Source organism: Helicoverpa armigera, chromosome 2, assembly GCF_030705265.1.
Source record: "Helicoverpa armigera isolate CAAS_96S chromosome 2, ASM3070526v1, whole genome shotgun sequence".
NCBI lineage: Eukaryota > Metazoa > Arthropoda > Insecta > Lepidoptera > Noctuidae > Helicoverpa > Helicoverpa armigera.
Genome location: NC_087121.1, coordinates 14,976,381 through 14,997,322, shown reverse-complemented (window position 1 = coordinate 14,997,322; position 20,942 = coordinate 14,976,381). Strand labels below are relative to the sequence as shown.

General features: G+C 37.9%; 2 protein-coding genes across 3 annotated transcripts; one reads left to right on the top strand and one right to left on the bottom strand.

Moving 5' to 3' along the window:
- Positions 1–1,568: 1,568 nt before the first annotated feature.
- LOC110371325 (protein asunder) lies at positions 1,569–9,659 on the top strand. 2 transcript variants are annotated; one of them, XM_064040940.1, is made up of 13 exons: positions 1,569–1,975; positions 2,263–2,337; positions 2,511–2,653; positions 2,910–3,059; positions 3,402–3,492; positions 3,741–3,869; positions 3,988–4,098; positions 4,616–4,776; positions 5,317–5,457; positions 5,972–6,122; positions 6,713–6,855; positions 7,215–7,378; positions 8,621–9,659. In XM_064040940.1, exons 1-13 carry the CDS (start codon positions 1,766–1,768, stop codon positions 8,854–8,856), a joined length of 1,905 nt encoding a protein of 634 aa, XP_063897010.1. In that variant the 5' UTR covers positions 1,569–1,765; the 3' UTR covers positions 8,857–9,659. The 2 variants fall into 2 exon arrangements, with proteins under 2 accessions (XP_063897010.1, XP_063897016.1); XM_064040946.1 differs by having other exon boundaries at positions 1,570–1,975; positions 7,227–7,378.
- Positions 9,660–9,701: 42 nt separating this feature from the next.
- LOC110371340 (uncharacterized) lies at positions 9,702–16,034 on the bottom strand. Its single transcript, XM_021327524.3, has 6 exons — positions 15,771–16,034; positions 13,985–14,081; positions 13,224–13,535; positions 12,350–12,539; positions 10,497–10,650; positions 9,702–10,354 (listed from the first exon to the last, which is right to left on the bottom strand). Exons 1-6 carry the CDS (start codon positions 15,917–15,919, stop codon positions 10,252–10,254), a joined length of 1,005 nt encoding a protein of 334 aa, XP_021183199.1. The 5' UTR covers positions 15,920–16,034; the 3' UTR covers positions 9,702–10,251.
- Between the last annotated feature and the right edge of the window lie 4,908 nt (positions 16,035–20,942).

Genomic DNA, 20,942 nt, shown 5'->3' with positions numbered 1-20,942 from the left:
CTATTAACGATTTGAACCTTGATACATTATTGTTAAGTAAAAGGCGTAATAAAATGTAGTATGATTTATTATTGCAGAATTTTGATATAAAAACATACTGAAAAAACCGGTATTTTACCGAAATCGGTTTTCTGAATGTCGTCATTTATTATCTGTAAACTTATTTTACCTGTGCAATAAAATGATACCAGCGCCAAAAACTCAGATTATGAATCTGAAGTAAAACTACGTAGTAGGTAACTATTATAGTAATATGTGGTCCTAAGGTGTGTAGCCCTAAGGAAATTAAAATGATATTTTTGCGCATAAAATAAAACTTAATTTAATAAGGCCGAAAGTTATTTTCCGTTTTACAAAAAAAACTATTTGAGGGTCCTCAATCAGTTCATAAACTAACTATGGAAAATTGTACGACCCAGGTTTTTCTAAACAAACATGGTTTTGATACAAATTATCAAAAGTATCCTCCCTTATTATAAAATAATTAACCCCCGACGCAAAAACGACGGGGTGTTATAAGTTTGACGTGTCTGTGTGTGTGTGTGTGTGTGTGTGTGTGTGTGTATGTGGCATCGTAGCTCCCAAACGGATGATCCGATTGTAATGCGGTTTTTTTTGTTTAAAAGGTATGTCAGTCGGGAGTGTTCTTAGCTATGTTTGGTGGAAATCGGTTCAGGTCTTCAAGGTCATCAGCTCGTTTGCTAGATGTGATAGGAATGTTACACGCTCAGTTTACTTGCAAGTATATGTGGGATCTGAAATTTGAAACACTAATGTCTTTTGGAACCACTGAGCTGGTCTGCTGTTAGGGCACGAAGGTAGGAGACGTAACCCTGAACTGCCTTTTAGTAAACCCATCGAGTTTGGGCTCGTTGAATTTGTCTTGACGAGTTCTCTTCATGTTTCTGATTGACGAGAACCTGATGCTGGAAATGGGATGTGGCGGATGAAACCCTGGAATACCGGAATGAAACGGATAAACCGATTTATATTTTTGCTGAAAATCTAGAATGTCCAAAGGTCTTTATTGTATCTCAATCTGTGCAATTCTCCCAGAGCCAGTTTGTCATGAGGATTATTAAACAGTTTCCTTTGGCCGAGATCGCATATAGCGACCCCATCTTAAGATAAAATAAATTAAATGAAAGAAGGAAAAATTAAGGAGCTCCTTTAAAAAGCATGAAATAAAATTAAATTATAAATTTAAAAAAACCCCCGACCCAAAAAAGTACGCAATAATTATGACAAAAGGTTAAAAACGCTAAACCCTATAAAAAGCAAAAAATAACTTTTAACACTACGTAAACTAAATTTTGACGTGTCGGGGGACCGCTTTTTACCTTCATAAATACTTACATAAATCAAATGATATCTACCTAATTACAACATTCGTTTAAAAAAAAAACACGTATCTAAAGTAATGAATTAGAGCGGTCCACCGACACGACAAAATTTAGTTTACGTAGTGTTAAAAGTTATTTTTTGCTTTTTATTATAAGTTTTTATTTGATTACTTCATCACCATCGACAACCCTTACATCAACCAATCAAAGGCGTTGTGTTGATTTGGTTGGCATTATCTATGGTTGGCACTGACAGACAGAACACAGAAATGATTTTGACACCAACAAACCGAAAGAAATATTGAAAAATCGGCAACCAAAGCATAGCAAACCTCAGTTTCATGTTAACCAACATTGCTTTCCTTTGCAATAAGAGGTTGTGTACTATGCTTATGTGCCTGAATATGTAAATTACATCCACCATGTTTCCCATTAATCACAAAACAATATTTGTTTTGGACCACACTCCTTACTTCGGCATATCATCAGATTTTCCGATAGACTTCGATGTCCCGAAAAATAGAGGATATCTTCCAGTTCCACCTATTTGCAAGTCTTTATGGACTTGTAGTGTGGAAGCAGCTGTTGAGTACTGCCGGATAGTATGGGACCTATTTCCTGAAGGAAAATTGGTAAGAATAACCTGTTGCTCACAAAACTGCAATAAGACTCGTCTCATACGTTATCCGTCTTTCGGTACCATTAGGACGTGATTATTATCATTTTGTTCACAGCTTTACTCACATTCAGTACATAACCCGACTACACTAATGAAGATTGTCTGCTTTACCGAACACACTCATGTCTTACCAGTCTCCTGTGCCTCCTAAAACATATTCATTAACTCTCCAAGCTGATACAGACGTAGAACAAAGGTTAGGCAACAACAATTTATAAATGTTACTTTATTTAATTTCAGGTGAGATTTGTAGTGAGTGATAACACAGCTCATATGCTAAATACATGGGCTGTGGCACAACAGAATTTAACTCATGTAAGTAAATAAGCTTTTTATTGCAATTTGTTAACTTATTTTCTACTGAAAATATACTAAATATTTAAAGTAAATTACACAGTATGAATTACACCTTAATACTGTCTCTAACAAAAAATTATTTAGAAGCCATCTCAATGAATATTCAATGGACTATATTGCTTTGTTTACAGCTTCTGAATGGATTATGTCTGGTGGGACCAGTGAGGAGGGGAGCAGGTGGTGATGTTGAAGGTCTGGTTGCTGCCATTGAGGCACTTGCTGAACCCTCACCTGATCAGAGCTCTAGACCTGCTGAGAGACATTTCCAAAACCGGTATGTTATACTTAAAGCATCTGTTGCATAGCTTGAAGAAAAATAAATAATAATTACCTATTATCTTATCAGTCAGTTTTGTCTTAAAATTATTATTTCTGATTTAATAGATAGGTCATAAAAATTGTATATTTAAAATTAGTATTAACATTTGCATGTATTTATTGTGCAAACTTTCAGCTACACACTATTTACATCTAGTATCTCTGAAAAGCATTTTCAAATTGTTTTAATGTTCTAATTGTTAATGTTTCAGTGGTCGTGTAATTTGCATAACAAGTGCCAGAGACAATGACTCTATAAAGAATCTAAAGGATATTGCTCACAACACAATAGTACAAATAAATAAGAAGGCAGCATTAGCTCAACCAGCCAGTACTTCAGAATCTACTAGCACGACTCCACAGTAAGTAAAAGTTAAGAATACTTTGTGTGTTCCAAATAACTTCTGAAACAATAGATTTTTTTTACTATTTCTTCATCATTGGAACCGGATACCAGTAAAACCTCAGGAGAGCTTGTAATTATATAATTGAAACATGATATGAGATGTTTATTTTCGTTATTCATGTTTAAATATAATATAACAAATTATTCAAACATGTAAAGTTGATCATGCTGATCCACTCATTGATAAAAGCATCAGGGAATCAGTCAATGAGGACAATTAATTGCATCAAGAATCAGCAACATCATTCTCTAAAATCACAGCAACAAACATCATATAAATGCTATTTTTCTTTTTCAGGCCCTTAGTAATACATTACTGCCACATAGTAATAATCAATGTGACACCAGAAAATGCAGAGACTAGAGTCACTAATCAACCACTGACTGAGGTGAGATTACACAAAACTTTTACTCTCAATAATTTTAGCCATTTCAATATTTGTTGACCTTTGTTTATTGGTGTAAAGCTAAATAATGACTATGACTTACCTATACCATATACCTATTTCTGACTACTGTTTACTACTAAATAATTTTACTTATTTACAAAATTATAGCTTGTATCATACAATACCTCTATGTTTACCATACACTTTCAGAGAAGTAAATAAATATGTATGTAATTATGCCATTTCAGATAGCAGGTGGTCAAATAGGTGTAGAAGTGATAGTATCTCGAGCTAGTGCCTTAGCTAATCTGTTGGGACGGTTAGTGTTGCCACACTACAAACTGGCCACTACCACTGTCACTGGTATTCCTATGAAGGTATAATAATTATGTGATTTGATTATGCTACAAGTTATTTAACAATATAATTTGATGATTATCTTTTGCCTATGGAATATACCTGTATAATAACCTCAAAATTATTTAATATTTTTAGGAAGAACAAAACGCTAGTTCTAGTGCTAACTATGATGTAGAAATAATACACGCAGCAGACGCTCACGCTGGTCTTCGAGCGTCACAAACGCCGGCTGAAGCTTTGGAATCGGTAAATTATTTTATCTTCTCACTATCCTAATACATATTTATTACTAGCTTCTGCCAGCGTTTCCATCCGCATCCCGTGGGAAGCTCTGCGCGAACCTGGACATAAAAGTAGCCTTCCTTGATAAATAGCCTAACACTGAAATACAACACTTACAAAACTACTCTTAATGAGTGTTTTTCTTACACTTGGCAGCCTTTAACTACACAATATAATAATCTGAGAGCTATAATAATATGTATTTTCAAATCATACTAGTTTTTCCTGAGATTAATGTGTTCAAGCAAACAAACATTATAATTAGAAAATACATATTTATTATGATTCTCTTATATATTAGAGTTAAGGAGGAGACACAACATTAAAGTTAAGGAGGTCAGACGGGCAGTAGCCCCTAGTAAAACACTAGTTCTCAGTTGTATCCGGTTAGACTGGAAGCCGACTCCAACATAGTAGAGATGAGTTGAGAAAGGCTAAGCAGATGTTGAGTTTGAGTCTGATGAGTATCCTGGATCCTCAGGTGGTGCTGCGTTGGTGGACGCCGCGCGGCGCGGAGGGCGGCGCGGGCGGCTGCTGCGGCGCGCTGTGGCGCGTGACGCCGGCCGACGTGGCCTCGCGCCCCTCCGCCTGCCTCGTCAACTTCCTGCTCAACGGACGCTCTGTCACGCTCGAGGTGCCCAGGTATGACTTTATAAGATCAATAAGTTTGACCGTCTTCTCAAGACATATGAAGTTAACAGTTCTCATGAATTTAAAGCTTCAAAAAATAGGAGCATGTAAGCTATGTATAACTTTTTTACAGTCATGAACAAGGTTTTTGAAACACATTACAAAGCTGCTTTTTCTTTCCAAAAAGAATTACTTTATTAGGGAAACAAACAGATACATTAGGGTCCTTACAGACAGACCGACTCGGAGAGTATCGGCGCGCATTGTTCTTTTCACACAGACCGGAATCGCCTCCGATCCGCTCAGATCGGTTGCGTGAGATGCAATCGGAGCTAAACGTCTGCAAGACCTCTTATTATTTCACCCCGAGCGCCTTCGAGGATTCTTAATGACAAAAGCAGTGCGCATGCAAAAATAAACCTTACTTGAAATACTAAGTACCCGATTTTTCAACGTGTTAAGGATTTGCTCTCCTCTCCGAGAGGGTCTGAACAGACCCTTACGCCAAAAAGTTAAACAAAAATTTTCATTACACTAAAATTATTCCATTAGAAAAGGCGGCGGCAGATCAGCGTCTCACGTATTAGCAGCTCAGGGCGGGGAACTATGGATCGGAGCTCTCGGCGGCCGCACTCCGTATGACGACCCGCCTGCACTGTCTGAAGGCGCTGGGGGACGAGTCACTGATTACAGGTATGTTTGTCAATTAGTTGCAATTTTACTACTTCAATAGAAAAGGCGGCGGTAGATCAGCGTCTCACGTGTTAGTAGCTCAATGATTGGAAAGATTTCTTTAAATTTCAAATACAGGTTTAAATGAAAACTCAAACTAGTTGCAGGGTTCCTAAGGTTTGTTCTTTTGGAGAAACTCTGTTGGTCTGTATACTTGTTTTCAACAACACTGTTTCAAATTGAAAACTTTAAGTATTTTTTCTTATGAATTAAGTTTAAAAAGCTACGCCAATCGGTGGCGTCCAAACATGGTGATGGATTTCACTTTTTTTTGCAATTTGTTCCTTTCAACATTTAGTCAGTTCAGTCTCGTTGATTTAATTACAACTGTTGTGCATTGTGGGTTTTTAGAACTCACTCTGCGAGGGCATGTAAAGGCGACGTCCCCGACTGTTAACTGAGTTGCAGTCATCTTCATGTGACATAAACACCTTGATAATGCTTCTAAATCAACTCATTTTCGTTCCTCTTCCAGAATAAAAGAGTTCGGCGCCCTAATGCAACAGAACCGCCTGCACCCGCTGCGCGGGTCGGGCGCCAACGCGCGGGCGCGGGCGCGGCTGCAGCGACACACTACGTACTGGCCGCTCACTATATCCTCTACGCTTATATTTAATTTAGGATCGGTGAGTTTTTTATGTTCATGAATTTGTTTATATTGTTCTACATCATCTACATGTAACTTTGTAGGTAATCTGTTAACTGAAGATTTCTTGTATTCGACCTGATCATGAGATGTGTGATGAAGTGGGGAACTTCAATCTAGCAGGAAATAGGCTATCCATACATTGCCAGAGCTGCAGGATTGTTCAAAAACTACCGCGGCTCTGATACATAAAAGGCCTACGAAGGAACACAATGGATTTTTAGTCAGTAAGTCTGACACTCCCTCATTGCTGCTAACCCACAGCGCCAGGGGTCATTTGATGATTTTTACCATCGTAAAAAAACTGTCTATACATATAGGTACATAGTTCTAGGAGACAAAAATGTTAGAACAAAATAATAACTGTTTGCAAGATATGTATATTGTACAGTACATTGGGTTGTGGACGACACGCAATAGGAAAAGATTGTAACTTGTATTGTAAGACAACTAACAAACAATCAATAACCATTTCTTGTTGAATCAAAAATCGTTACATCTAAACATATTCCAAATTTATTTAAACGTACCTACTAATTTTATCTTAATTTGTCATATTATCATCCTTAGGTATTAGAACCGCTAACTCGGCTAGTGGTACAAGAGACGTTGACTGATGAAGAAGTGGAGACGTGCCGTAATGTTCTACTCTCGTTGCTGGGTATGGAGTCCCGACATGAATTCCCCACCGCCCAGCTGCCGTCCAATATGAGGTATTATTTTTTATATTTTTACTTAATCAAAAATCCCTTATATAGCATGAACCCTTTTGCCAGCAAGTTTGAGTTCTCCCAAAAGTTATCAAATCCAACCTCTATCATTGCTGGAGTTTCAATTAATTTTCGTACTACCGCCATGACGATTCGTTCAATTTCTGTAGGTACCGTACCCTCAATAGCCTAGCATAGACAGCTGAGCTCTGTATAAGATATTACCTTTTACAATGTGGGGCAAATCGCACCTTTTAAATGGCATAAAAATAATACGACCTAAAGTTACGAAACAGTAAGAAAGTCGCATATCCATTGAAACTACCCAGAGCGACACAAAAATATATTATTCAATATTAAAGTATGTTCAACAGGGGCAAATCCTCGGGCCGTCGGGAAGAGCAATGGCGTCAAGTTTGGGGCGAGTTGGAAGCGCTAGTGCGAGCGCATGCAGCCGCCCCGCAGCACCGCGCGTTGTTGCGAGTCTTACTTGATTGTAGGGCGCATAATAATCACCCGAGTGATGGTATGTATTCGTATAATAACTGTAACTTTTCTGAGGTTCTTTTCCAATACTTATGTTGCTTTCTAATTGTGACTAAATGGCGGAAACTTGAACAAACAAATCTATGATCGCCGTCAGCTTTGTAAAGTCTGGTTTCACTAACAATATTTATATTCAAACGTCAAAGTGTTCGTGGTACAAAAAATGAGTTTTATTTATATGAAATGCACTTTGATGCTGCCGATGAAATGCTATCTAATATTTTCTAAAGAATCCTGACCACCCCAAACCTTCAAAATTGATTGTACAAATTGCGAAAATTAAATTTCAAGCACTTTCAATGCATTGATAAGAAAATAAAAGTATTTATCTGTTATCATGTCCGGCTTATGATAATGTGTTTTCCAAGTTTGTTTACCAATTTCATGCATTATTTTTGTTCAACAATACTTTTAAAAAAATGTTAGCAGGCTATACTTATTTCTTTTTCGTGTATACAAAGTTTTATACAATATTGTATTGTATTCGTAAACAATATAATATGCGGTGCTGTCGATCAAGGGCGACATTTTGAAACAAACGCCTCACAACAATGTTTTGGTGTCGATGTCGTTCTAATTAGCATGGAAAGGTCAATAGTGTCGAATGTATGAACCGGTGGCGTTATATTTAGTGTTTTCTACTTGAATTAGGTTTTCATAGTTTAATAACAACTTTTCTGTCACAATCACGAACTACTTTCATCAACTTTTCACATTTCATCACACATCTAGTGTTAAGAGCATGAATTCATCTCATTATTCGTTAGTATTTTTTTTCTATTTTTTTTTTTGTTGAATTTATATACTTCTCATGTTTCATATAAAAATGTAGCCATAGTTCGTAGTTATTGTGCTGGCTTGTAGTTTTAGTGGTAGTATAGATATTATCATCCTTCAAAAATTGTTTATAACTCCTAAACAAGATGTCTGGATCCAATATACACATAGCTATAAGGCGCTTTGCACAACGAGCAACCATTGCAGCAACTGGCAACTAGCTCTTTTCATATTTATCAAATGGCATTCCTCACATGTATTCAACAATATAACCATGTAAAAACGTTTGTTAAAGTTCATATTTACCATGCTAAAACATTTGTTAAAGTTGATAGTTGCTCCAACGAAAGTTGCTCCGTCTACAAAGTGCCTAAGTATCTCAAAATACCAGTTCAAAAAGCCTTAAAAGTCAACCATCTACACCAAATATAATCGTGAATTCCAGGTGAATCTCGAGCAACCGTAATCAGAGCGACAACCGACAGTCCCCTATCCCCAGTAGGGGCGGGTAACGGGGCTTCGACTTCTGGCGACGTGTGGGCGCCGCGCAACGTGCTGGACGCGTTACTGGGAGCCCCCAGACCGCCGCGCCGGCCGGACTTCGCGGGCCGCATGGCTGCCGGCTCGAGAGTCGCCACGCTATACCCGCAGTTGCAGCAAGATGTTGAAACTTCTCATTAACACTTCCTTGTGTTAAAGTCATCAATGGCCTTTTAACATCTATTAAAAAGATTATTTAAGCTGCGATCTACGTCACCAACGAATATCTGTGTGTTACAGTAGCCCGGGATAGCAGTATCGTAGCGAACAGGATACGGTTGAAATTAGCAACAAATTATTGAAACCTGTTTCCTATTATGCCCAGAGATTTTTATAATAACATGAAAAGATAGTAGTTTTCACATTACTATCGTAAAAAGCATTTTTACGTCAGACACTGTTGCCGCGGAAACTCAACTTGCCATGTTACAATGTTGCGCTGAAAAACGAGCCAGATGTGTAGATGCGCCATTATAAATTTAGAGTTGTCATTTAAAAGTAAACGTCTTGAAATGGCAACATTATCTGAGTCAGTGGTTCTTTATACGAGACCTACATACCACATCTACGGTTCTCTAATATCCATAGCTTCGCCTATTTTACCAACTTTTACAAAATCAGAAAGCTCACTGACGCATAACTATAAAGTGAGCAATTTTGTTGGCGAGCCCAGGATGTGGTCGACTGATTAACATTGTGGCTCAACACCGGCCTCACTTTGCGGTTGTGGCGAACATTTTATGGCTCGTGTATGATTGTGTTGGTGCAATAGTCCAAGGATAATGTTGTAAGCTATGGATGTGACGATATTTTAAAAAACCTTTTTGCTAACGAGGTGTTTTAAATATTGCTGAGTATTAACTTTTGTACTTTGTTGAATTTTACACTGTAATTGAATGTGTATAATAGGTATATAAGCAAACATGTGAATAAATGTGTTGGAATAAGGACAGTATGGTTTAATTTGGTCAAATGAAAATGCGACATTATAAAATTAATATCTTATATTTGTTCAATAAAAACTACATGTGGGCCCGTGTGCCCGGCGCCCGGGTAACACGACCTTTGTATTATCTTGTTGCATATAAACTCTGCGGGCAGACTGTGTCATAAGGCAATGGTGTGAATGGCGGCCTGGCGGCCTCGTCAAGGCATCTGGTCCGGATCTCTCCGCGGCGACGGCCCTGCGCCCTCGCCGCCGATACTTTACAATTATTGGAATGTCACGCTGGATGCGAACGTTCGAACGTTAAAATTATTACAAACGAAACCTAACGCTAGGCCCCTCGTGGGCCAGTCCGAGGATACACTCACATCGACATATTGTACAATCTCATTCTCCCGAGCGCGTCCGACCACTCGGTACGCGCCCAAATATCGATACCCTATAAAACTTACAAAATCGACCGGTATTCTTAAACTTAACGCTAAGTTAAAATTAATCGGAATTGAAAAATAAATTACCTAGGTACAATATTTTAGTCTAGAAAGCTATTTATAGGCGCACGAGGGTCGCTTGGTGGGAGTGCGCGGATGTCAGTGTGTAGCTTTTCGAAGTTTCTTAGCGATAGGTAGCGCGGACGCGTCTGATGAGTCACCCAAGGAGTTCTCTTCTGCTGAGCTCGCCTCCTCTATTTGCCTGCGCCAAACAAACGGAACAAATTAATACTGGCTGTCGATACAAGTTATCGTGAAACAACTGTGTGCATAAAACCGATAGGACGGTTTGTTGGAACAATGCAATTTAATTATAGTGTAGTGGTATTGGGTGTTGTAGTTACCGTTTGGCGCGCGGCGTGCTGAAGGCGGAGTCGGAGTTGTCGGAGGGGGAGGCGGGCGTGGCGGGGGTCGCGGGGGACGCCGCCTTCGCGTCCATGGAGTCCTCTGTGCACGACGTCGTCGTGTCCTCGTTCACTGAGTCTGCACCTAATTTACCTGGAACAATTAAGAAAATCTTCGATATCATAATGATTTCTAAACACACGGAAATTATAAGCGTGAGATTACGACTCATTTCCCTAAAGTGAATACTCATTAGGCAGCAGTATGGTGTCTAATGTATACGAAGATAACGTTCAAACAATTACTAGTAAACTGGAAGCCTAGTAATGGTTAACATTAGAATTCCAGTGTAACGCATATTATTTTCGTCTCGTTTACCCGTAGATTGTGGGTAGCAAACTGGCAGTAACATAAAACGTGGTCGTTATGCCTCTAGTCGACGGCCCCGCATTCGGTTATCACAGACATCGTTAGCTAAAACATGCGGGGTATCGCATAATGCAAATACGCCTTTATATGGCGTATTTATACAAAAGACGACTTAATTTATCAGTTTAAAACAAAATAGATGAGGGCGAATTGTACAATGTGAGGAATAAAATGAAAACCCCTTTAAACAATAAACAAAAGAGTGTTGTTTCTATCTTCCGTGTTCGAGTTCATCTCGGCTACATTAAGATCAAATGACAGCAAAATTGTGATGCCATTTTCTTCTATTCTATATTTAGCCCTTGTTTAGTTAAGTATTGAAGGCTTTCATCGCAGCTGGAATGATAGCCTTAGGCTCTCTTGATGACTTTTATCAACGATAATTTGGCGAAACTCATCAAGCCCGTGGGTGTGCCTGAAGACGCGATAAACGGTACAATAATACCCCGGGGTGACGGTCAATATAGCCATGAAATGGATAAAAGTGTCGTTAATGTTACGGGTCAAAAGTCGTATGTGCTTCATGAATCGTGAATCAGTCTGAATAACTATAGGGTACCTACATTAAACGGGGCGGTTCTTACATTTATATCTGACTCAACCCGAGTGGTTTGTAACTAAGTACCTCAGCTAAATAGGTAATATATTTACATAAAAAAAAAACATATGTAATTCTTTCGATGCGGTACAAGAACGACTTTTACAGAAAATGAAAAAGAGAAACTGTATCCAGTTAACAAAAATGTTGAACTTGATTGATTAAAATAACGGGCTCTGAAATGGGAGCAGGCCTCTTGGGATTTGAAGTAGCGACCAATTTGAGTTCGATTAAGCACAAGACAAGCAAGTTGCTGGGTTATACAAACAGAATTTTTAAGTTCAATATTTGCCATTTGCCTGTTCTTAATACTACCGTAGAAAAATAAAATCGGTTAAATTAGCTATGAAATGTATTCCGACAGCGAATATTTTCCGGCTATTTTGCAAAACTTACTGAAAATAAGTGACATGATTACTAAACTTTTTGTTTGCCAATGTTCAGAATTTTTGGATGTGTTGTATGAATATGAACAATATTTTTCCTATGACTTGGGCAGGGACACCGGATTTTTTATTTTATTATTAGTAATTTTGGGGACCAATGTTTTATTTAATAACAAAATATACATGTTTTGGAAGTGTGATCTTGCATTATGTAGGTACACAATGTGCACGTCATTCTAAGAGGAAATGTTGTGTTTAGAGAACGGACAGAATTTGTGAGTCCGTGTATGCGAATATTTGCTCAATAAACTTCATGATAGCTTTTATGTATCTCTGTTGTGAAAGCTACGTATGGTTTTCTTGTGAAATTTTTATGGGATGCCGGATTTTTTCTCACATTTCACATGACTTTTTTATCAACATTTTTAATAATACTCACCGTTGCCATTAGTGGAGGGTGGTTCGAGGTTGCTCTCGTCACTGGGCAGGGGGGAGCCGCCGTTAGCCGGCGCCGCGGTCCGGGGCTCCTTGCCCAGCAGTTCTGGCTGTAAGTCCGACACTATGTGGTGCGTCCATAACGCTAGCTCCACCATGTGTGGGGAAAACTTGTTGCCACAGCCGTTTTGTTCCTAAAACAACATTCAAAAATAAGTTTCTTACTCTAAGTATCCGGTCATGTCGGGCTCTAGAGGACCCCCTATTTCTGCCCTAAATATCGTCTAAATCAGTTCTAAATCGTTCGTTTTAACGTGAAAGCGCACGTAGACAAAGTTGTTTTCATATTTATTTATATGGATGATTTGCTCAGAATCGTTTTTATCTTTAGCATCTGTCTGTATTCTGCTAATGAAAGCTACAAAGTATGTATACGAGTTTGGCTTAGCACGAAAGGATTTAATGACATTTGGCACAGAAAGATGAAGTCAGAATGAGGTACGAGCAAATAACCAGTTCATATATTATTCCGATAGGAGTAAAGAAATTCCTATCTTGATGATGTATGGCTGGCGTAATAGGATGTATTTATTTCCATTTATCCTGTTATTGGATATTGTGCCATTATTTGATGTTCAAGATCACACAAGATTAATGTTTCCCAATGCTGTATGTTATTTCCTACAGCCTTAATTTTCCCACGAGCGCGGCCATTGTGTTTGGTATTAAAGTTGAAACTTAATTGTTACTCAAAACTCATGTGCCAATTAAAGCAAACCCCATCAGAGTCTACTGCCAAACGATTAACAGAAGGGCACTTGGGCCCTCTGCCAAGCAAGGAGAAAACTACATCGTATAGCAGAAAAACGTGTACTAACCTTATTTAACCTATCACAGACTTTCCTTATATGGTTTACAAAATTGAGGTATTCCTTGGCAGTGTAGTCACTTCCTTCCATTTCTGGGATCGCCTGCACACATTCGTCGGCCATGAAGGGAGCGATGTCTGGGCTGGCAGCCGCCAGTAAAGCTGACGCGGTGGCTGTGCCCACCCCCTTCAGATTACTTAACGCCGCCATCGCCGACTCAATGTTTGGCAGCTTTCGGAACGCCTTCTTCGTCTCTGCCATTACAGCCCTCGGCGTGTTCACTTTTATCAGATATGATAATTGTGGATAAAATTTTCCTCTCTGCAATAGACGGTACAAAAACATCAAGCCATTGTTAGGTTTGAATAGGTCGTTGGAGTTGCAAGTGTTCAATATGTTTATAAATCTCTTGTAAATGTTTGCTTGCAGTAAGTTATTCTTGCGCTTGATTGACATAAGTGACGTGAGTTATTGCGTAGGTAGTATGGGAATGCGTAGTTATTTGGACATTTTAAATTCTTTGCTTGTATCTACTGCATAATACATTAATCAAATTTAAAGTTAGACTCTGGTTTAAACTATGAGTCATATTATATACTATTTTATTTATCCATTACATGTTTACTAATAATTCAAATTGATATTTTGCAAATATGTTTCACTAAATCATTGGCCAGCGCAGAGCTGTCACAAAAAGTAATAGTTTATCAATAATACGATGGTTATAGAACGGGTTTCGCTGGATGTTAGTATAATAAACTCGTACTGACCGCTTGTTTCCATTTCATGAGTTGTACCAGCTCTTCGTGAACCATGTGTGCGTCCTTGCCTCTGGATTTAATCTTCTTTGGTAATTCATTCTGGTACCTGCAAGTAACAAACAAAAACGATTTAAATAAAAGAAGTATTTGCGTCGGTTAGACAACCTCATCCTTTTTGATAGTCAGAAAATATTACTTATAATTAAGAACAGTGATAAATTATAGCCAGAATAAACCCCGTCTATCTTCCAAATTAGTTATAGAACTTGAGCGGTATTCGGGAAGAAAATTACTTTGTAATTTCACCCTTCAAGGGGTTGAAAGGGCAACACGTTAATATCAATCTGGCGTCGAGAATAAGCTATACATTTTCCCGCTACAATTTGTTTTACAAAGTACACATAAAGTAGACGCTAATTACTAGAAACGGTCCGCTTTATTGCTGTATACGTTTCACACATGTTCTTCCAGCCATATGGTATAACGTTTATTAAATGTAACACTGTCTAACATAGGCTTAATACATGAGACCCGTTTAAATTTTGTCTTTTTATTGCCTACATAAATATTTTAATGGTCTTATGCTGTAAAAATGATATAAAAGAATGGAAAGGATTTCCTTGCCTTTTAATTAAATTATATTCTGTTCTTGATGCCTATATAATTAAATGAAATGCTAAGTTAATAAATGAGGATATGAAATAAAAACAAATTATAGGTACCGATTTAATTACCTTAAAATTAAATGTTATCTCATTGATCAACTGAAATATTGAATAATTATGTTCCTTTTTCCTTAAATAGTTTGTATAAGTTTAAATTTACTTATTGGTTTTGTTTAAAAAATAAAATATCAAGTGGGTACCTACCCTTTAAAAATAAATTGAGTTTTATAATTTTATTAAAATTAAAAAAAAATGTGGAGGAATTCGCAGCAGGTAATAAATAATGCTGTTAATTTTACTACTGTATCGTAAAATGTTCTCCCTAAAAACGTGTTTCACCTTGCGAATAGGGTGGTTGTAACGTTAATTATAGCATCATTATGAATTTTATAACTCATTGCATAATTTAAAACTTTGTTACATGTTCTAAATACAATATAAACAGGAAAACAAACAAAAGTTTCGGAGAAACAGTTGAAACTTTTTCAAAAACTGTAGTAAAAGTTAGAGATCGTACTAAAGTACACGATGACTCATTGTGGCCGGTTTAGTACTCCTTTAACATCAAATAAATATGTATTTAAATGTTAAAAATACAAGGGATGGTTAGTAAGTACATTGAAATTAATTAAATTATAGCAAACTACCCGGAATAAATAATAAAACTTTACTTTTAAAAAAGGCAAGTCACCATTTTGAACGGATGTGAATTGTGAGTGGTACTCAACAACGCATTGTATTATCTAGCAAAGTATTATTCAGACATGCAACAACATATCGTAAACCTTATCAAGACTGTTATTTAGGCGAGGAATCTGTGGAATTAGCAAGAACGTCCTAAACATAAAGTTTAATGCATTAAAACGAGTCATGATACGTAAAGGACAGCCACCATTTTATAACGCCTAAGCGCGGCGATATTTTCCCCCACACTGGCTTCAGGAAAAACGATCGTGTCAATTTGACATCGATCCCACGTGACGCAGTGGTTTTAATGAGCCGTCCGCGGACTAGAGATGCAGTCCGCGAGGGAGGTAGCTATCAAATCAGTTTGCACGGATACACACACAATACAAGTTCATTGACACGCCACGGCCGCATTTTCTCCTTTCAAAGGCGTTCGTACTTACCAATTGTCCAATTTTATGAGCTCATCGGGTTTCTTTGTTTTCAGTTCAGCTTTTAGTTTAATCGCTTGTGGGTATAACTTTAAAACACTGTCAAAATCTTTTGCATCTGCCTCCAGAAAGAAAGTAGACGTGTCTTTCGCGGTAGCCATTGTGAACGTTCTAAATGTACAACACTGCGTATTTAGTTTAGCTATAGCGCCGAACTCGACGCGGCGGCAGCACCTGGCCAACTGGGCGCCCTCTCCCCACTCGCCGCCATCTTGTACAGTGAACCTCGTAATGACGTTCGATATTATTATTCGAAATAATGCTTTTTCATCTGCATTTATGCTTGTTAAACTATTATTTTGTTTAATATGCCACCGAAATTGAGCTAATATTTGAATTCACTTCAAAATTTCTAGTCTTTAACCAGTTTTAGAACGATTGTAACAAAAAAATATACTCACTCGACATCACAAGGTTATGTCGGTCGCACGGCGTGTCGAACGTCGGACATTTGTCTGGCCTCCACCCACAGGGAGAAACGGGATGAGAAAAAATAAATTCCATGTTGATATTAAATCACAGCACCGCACAATAATAACAAATTGAAATATGAAAAACTGAGCATAAAATGAGCACAATCACGATAATGTTAGTCACGTCGGCCTCGGCGCACTATCAATTTCCTTAAACGTGACGCAACACACGACACCGTTCTACCGAAACGACTTTGGTAAACACGCATATTTTCCGTTGCATTGCAGTACACACTGAGCTCGGAGTAGTCATGAAGTAGTAACTAGCGGTGTACATAAGGCATTTAGGTAGTAGGACGTACATATCACCGGGGTGGAACGTCACACCAATCGGCTTTGTTGTTTCGAAAGATAGATCGCCATGTGCTCTGATCCCTCTTTAATTTAGGTGTATTATTGTTTATTTAATAGCTCGTGGTAACGTTGCGCTTTTATTTACCGTATTGATTAGATGAGTAACGTTTTGACTGAATGATTTCGCGGGGTTTCCCATTCAATATTTTTGTTTTCTCCTAAAGGTTCTTTCAGGAATTTCTTTTTTCAGATGTAGCTATGTCGTCTTGTTTGTTGAAGAGTTATGAAACCAGGAAACCGTCCACATATTTTCAGAAACTAAGTTATTGTCATAAAAATGCCAATTCCGAAATCCTTTAGATTTTTTAAAGATTTTCCAATTTTTCGTCTGAACGGCCGTAAAACATTCAATGCTTTCTTTGGCACATCCGTCAAAGTACCTATGTAGTCTTTGCTATCTCAGTTTAAAGCTCTGACATTGTTGATTGATAGGAAACGAGTTTCCAACTCGTCCCACTGAACATCCCTTCATAACTCCTATTAAACGAGTTGGTAAACTCCAACATGATAGTGTCACTCGATTTAATTCTGCCTATAAAACATTAACGAAACCATGCTTTGTTTATTTACGAATCACATACCTGATGGATAACACGGAATTCCACCTACTTTAACATTTTCTGCTCATCATTAACTACCTTTCAGATTTTGCATTGCTAATCCTGAAAATTGCCAATATACCATCTATCGTAACCAAATTTCAAAACGGGTCGAAAAAGAAAACAATGAAAGTAATCCTGTAAAACTTTAATATTATTCAGACTTCAGTGCGGCCCTGGAGTCTGACCTGACCTTATAGACGTAATTGATTCTCTTCTCCTGAGTACTTTTGCTTCACCGGTCATAATATTAGTAGAACTCATGTCCTAATTAATATATCTCATTAAATCAAGTGCTCTCAATATTTCTTTAGTATAATAACAAAAGACCTATAAACTCAGAAGAAAAATCCCGAACTCTTGCTAGCCACTCATTTTCTTTCTCTCAACAAGTTTCTAGGTGACCGTGGACTTTCTTTCCTCTACATTTTTACGTGCTTATTTCCCAACAGTTTGACACAGTATCCGTATGATTCATGTCCCAGTTCCTTTCACAAATATTGAGCAATAAGATATTGAAGAAACAAAGCCTAGTTTTTGTAACGTCTAGGGAGTGATCTTACGAACCCTTGAACTACATTCGGATTGCTCACACACATTTACCGTGCATGATTTGCATATTTTTGTATGCTGCTTTTATTTATTTCGGTCTTATATTTCTTAAGTATATTCGAAGTCTGGAAGTATGAGAAGTCGTGGTGGCCTAGTGGGTAAAGAACCTACCTCTCGAGTTTGAGGGCGCGGGTTCGATTCCAGGTCAGGCAAGTACCAATGCAACTTTTCTAAGTTTGTATGTACTTTCTAAGTATATCTTAGACACCAATGACTGTGTTTCGGATGGCACGTTAAACTGTAGGTCCCGGCTGTCATTGAACATCCTTGGCAGTCGTTACGGGTAGTCAGAAGCCAGTAAGTCTGACACCAGTCTAACCAAGGGGTATCGGGTTGCCCGGGTAACTGGGTTGAGGAGGTCAGATAGGCAGTCGCTTCTTGTAAAGCACTGGTACTCAGCTGAATCCGGTTAGACTGGAAGCCGACCCCAACATAGTTTGGGAAAAGGCTCGGAGGATGATGATTTCTTAAGTATATTATAAGGCTCCCATGCCCTGTGCCTGACTACTACTGACGAAGGTTTATAACTCGACAGCTTGACAGTCCTCATCAGGTTTGATGCGCGTTAAGCCCTCAGCCTTAGTAACACAAGTAACAACATGGTAGACAAGTGCTATTATGAATATATGGTATATTCCCAAGGTTTAATTTCTTCGTCATGATTATATACGAAGTACAAATGTCAGTTTTTAAGCACTTTGTAACATCTTAGATCTCACTGAATGAAAACATCGTCGAGGAAACATTTAAAATCTCTAATCCGCCTTGAGCAGGCGTGATTATTAATGCTCATTCACTCTTAGTAGATATGAGAAAAGGCTTGTGAACTGAAAATACAAAGGCTGATGATGATTAGATCAGGTTGATATTCGTTAAGTCCTGTGTTCAAATCGATTTTCTGAGTATGATAGAAGTGTCTTATTTTTTCTGCAACTAATGAGATGATATAGGTAGGCCTTTTTAAACTTTGTGTGACGGACCTTTTGGTACTAGAATTTTTATTGAATGTATCTATTTCTTTTAAGTGTTTAGAAAAGTTTAACATTCATTTTCATGTCATGTATTTCATCTAGATTCCGTGCTTTGGTTTCTGTATTCCCATCCATACTCAATGGTTAAAACATTTATTCCTATATTACAGGTGCCCTGCATCGTGTGGTCGTGGTCTACGTCACCTGACAGTCATCGTGAAGGCGTGACGTCACCGGATGATGCTGTTTCTTTTGCCTGAACTGAACAATTTGATGACTAGCTGCTTCTGACGACACGACATTGTAATTCAGCCGGGTAAAAACTTATTGGTATGCCCAGTTGGTAGCTATAGACAATTTTGGATATCAATTTTATCATCTAATACTGATCTGGCTAACAATAAACATAGAATATGGAAAAGGGAGAGAGAAAATCAAGAAACCGAATCCACACTAATTAGAGAATGCTGTGTGCAAATGCTAATATCTCCCTATCTCACTCTATTACTACTAATTAGCTTAACATTTTCCTCCCTCGTTCTTCGTCTGTTAATAGCTCATAAATCATTAACAAAGTTACTTAATTAATTTTATCCATTTTACGGATCTAACTACCCATGTAATGAACATGAATAGCAGAAGTATGCGTGTTAAGTGAATAAGTAAAACGAACAAACAGACATTATGTTCATTAATAGACAGAGATAATTTCACATGATAAATAACCAATTATTCCATTATGTAGATCGAGCGCTCGCGGACCGCGAAACCAATTGGTAAACAACAGAGTAACTAGCAATAACATACAATTCCAATCTATCAGGAAAATACCATGGCCATTGTTAACGATAAAGCCAAAAATATGTTTTTGTAAAGTCGAAAATGTGCTAAATAATAATGTTAATACTACAGATCTATGTATTTACGACTTTAAAACAAAGATATTCCAAATATAAATTGAAAAGAACAAAAGAATAATACCCAGAACAAGCACAGAACGGACAAATTCGTAGAGATAACAAAACCGTTCAACACTGTATTATTTGAGGCACAACGACTCAACGATAATACAGTATCGCCGCTCTTTACGACGGGATATTTCGAACAAAATATGGCTTCAATAGGGTGCCCGTTGAATGCAGGGATACGGGCCCTAAAAGAAGTGAGCGATCGAGGGTTTAGCCGCGCGCACAAAAAGTACGAAGGGAACAAATGCCGCCGTGCCGCGCCGAGGGTTCGGCGAGGTTTAATTTTTTATGTTTATACTGGGATACCGTCTGTATTCGATAAACGAACTGGCTGCCTGCTGGGACCGGGCCCGGCAAAATTACAACGTGCGCAAATAAATTTAACAAAATGTAATTTAACACTAAAATCAAGATTGTGAAAATTAATAGTTGAAAATGTTCATAAAAGGTGAATATTTTTGCTTTCGTGCGGCAACTTTAATTGGAAGACCCATTCATAGTTAACAAACTCGTATTTTGTATAAACTTAAAATTAGCAAAACAGTTTCACAGCCAATAAAAAAGTAATGGGCTAAAGCGAAACTTCGCCGAATACTTCATAGGTATATCAATCATCAATGATTTGCAGTAATTTTGCGGCCTTAGTTCAGAAAGATTTTGTATGAGCCATTTATGTCATAGCAACAAACTAAATGCAGGAATGTAAATAATATACCTATCCAGTTTTACTACCTATTGCTGAGCAAAGAATTGTGTTAGCAATAATAAATAAATGAAACAGACATGACACAGCGCACATTGATGTACTACGTACTACCGTTTTGAGGCAGTTGTTGAATAGCGGGCATTAAAATTGGGTGCGTCACCGAGCGGCGAGGTATGTTGACAGCCCACTTGTCCGCGTTCCTGGAAAGCGCGCGTAAATGTATCACTGACTGCGTCCTGATACTTTCGAATACTTACTAATCTTTTAGTATATTTTTTAGTCGAAATTCAGCTGATAGATTGCTTAAAATTAATTTTAGATATTCAGCCATCCACGGTGGCGGAACGTGTGAAGTTGCCCGAGCCAATATTGTTGTAATAATAGCTACAGCACTCACAAAATCGGTAAACCCAGATGTAGTTAAGCACCTAACAATTCTGT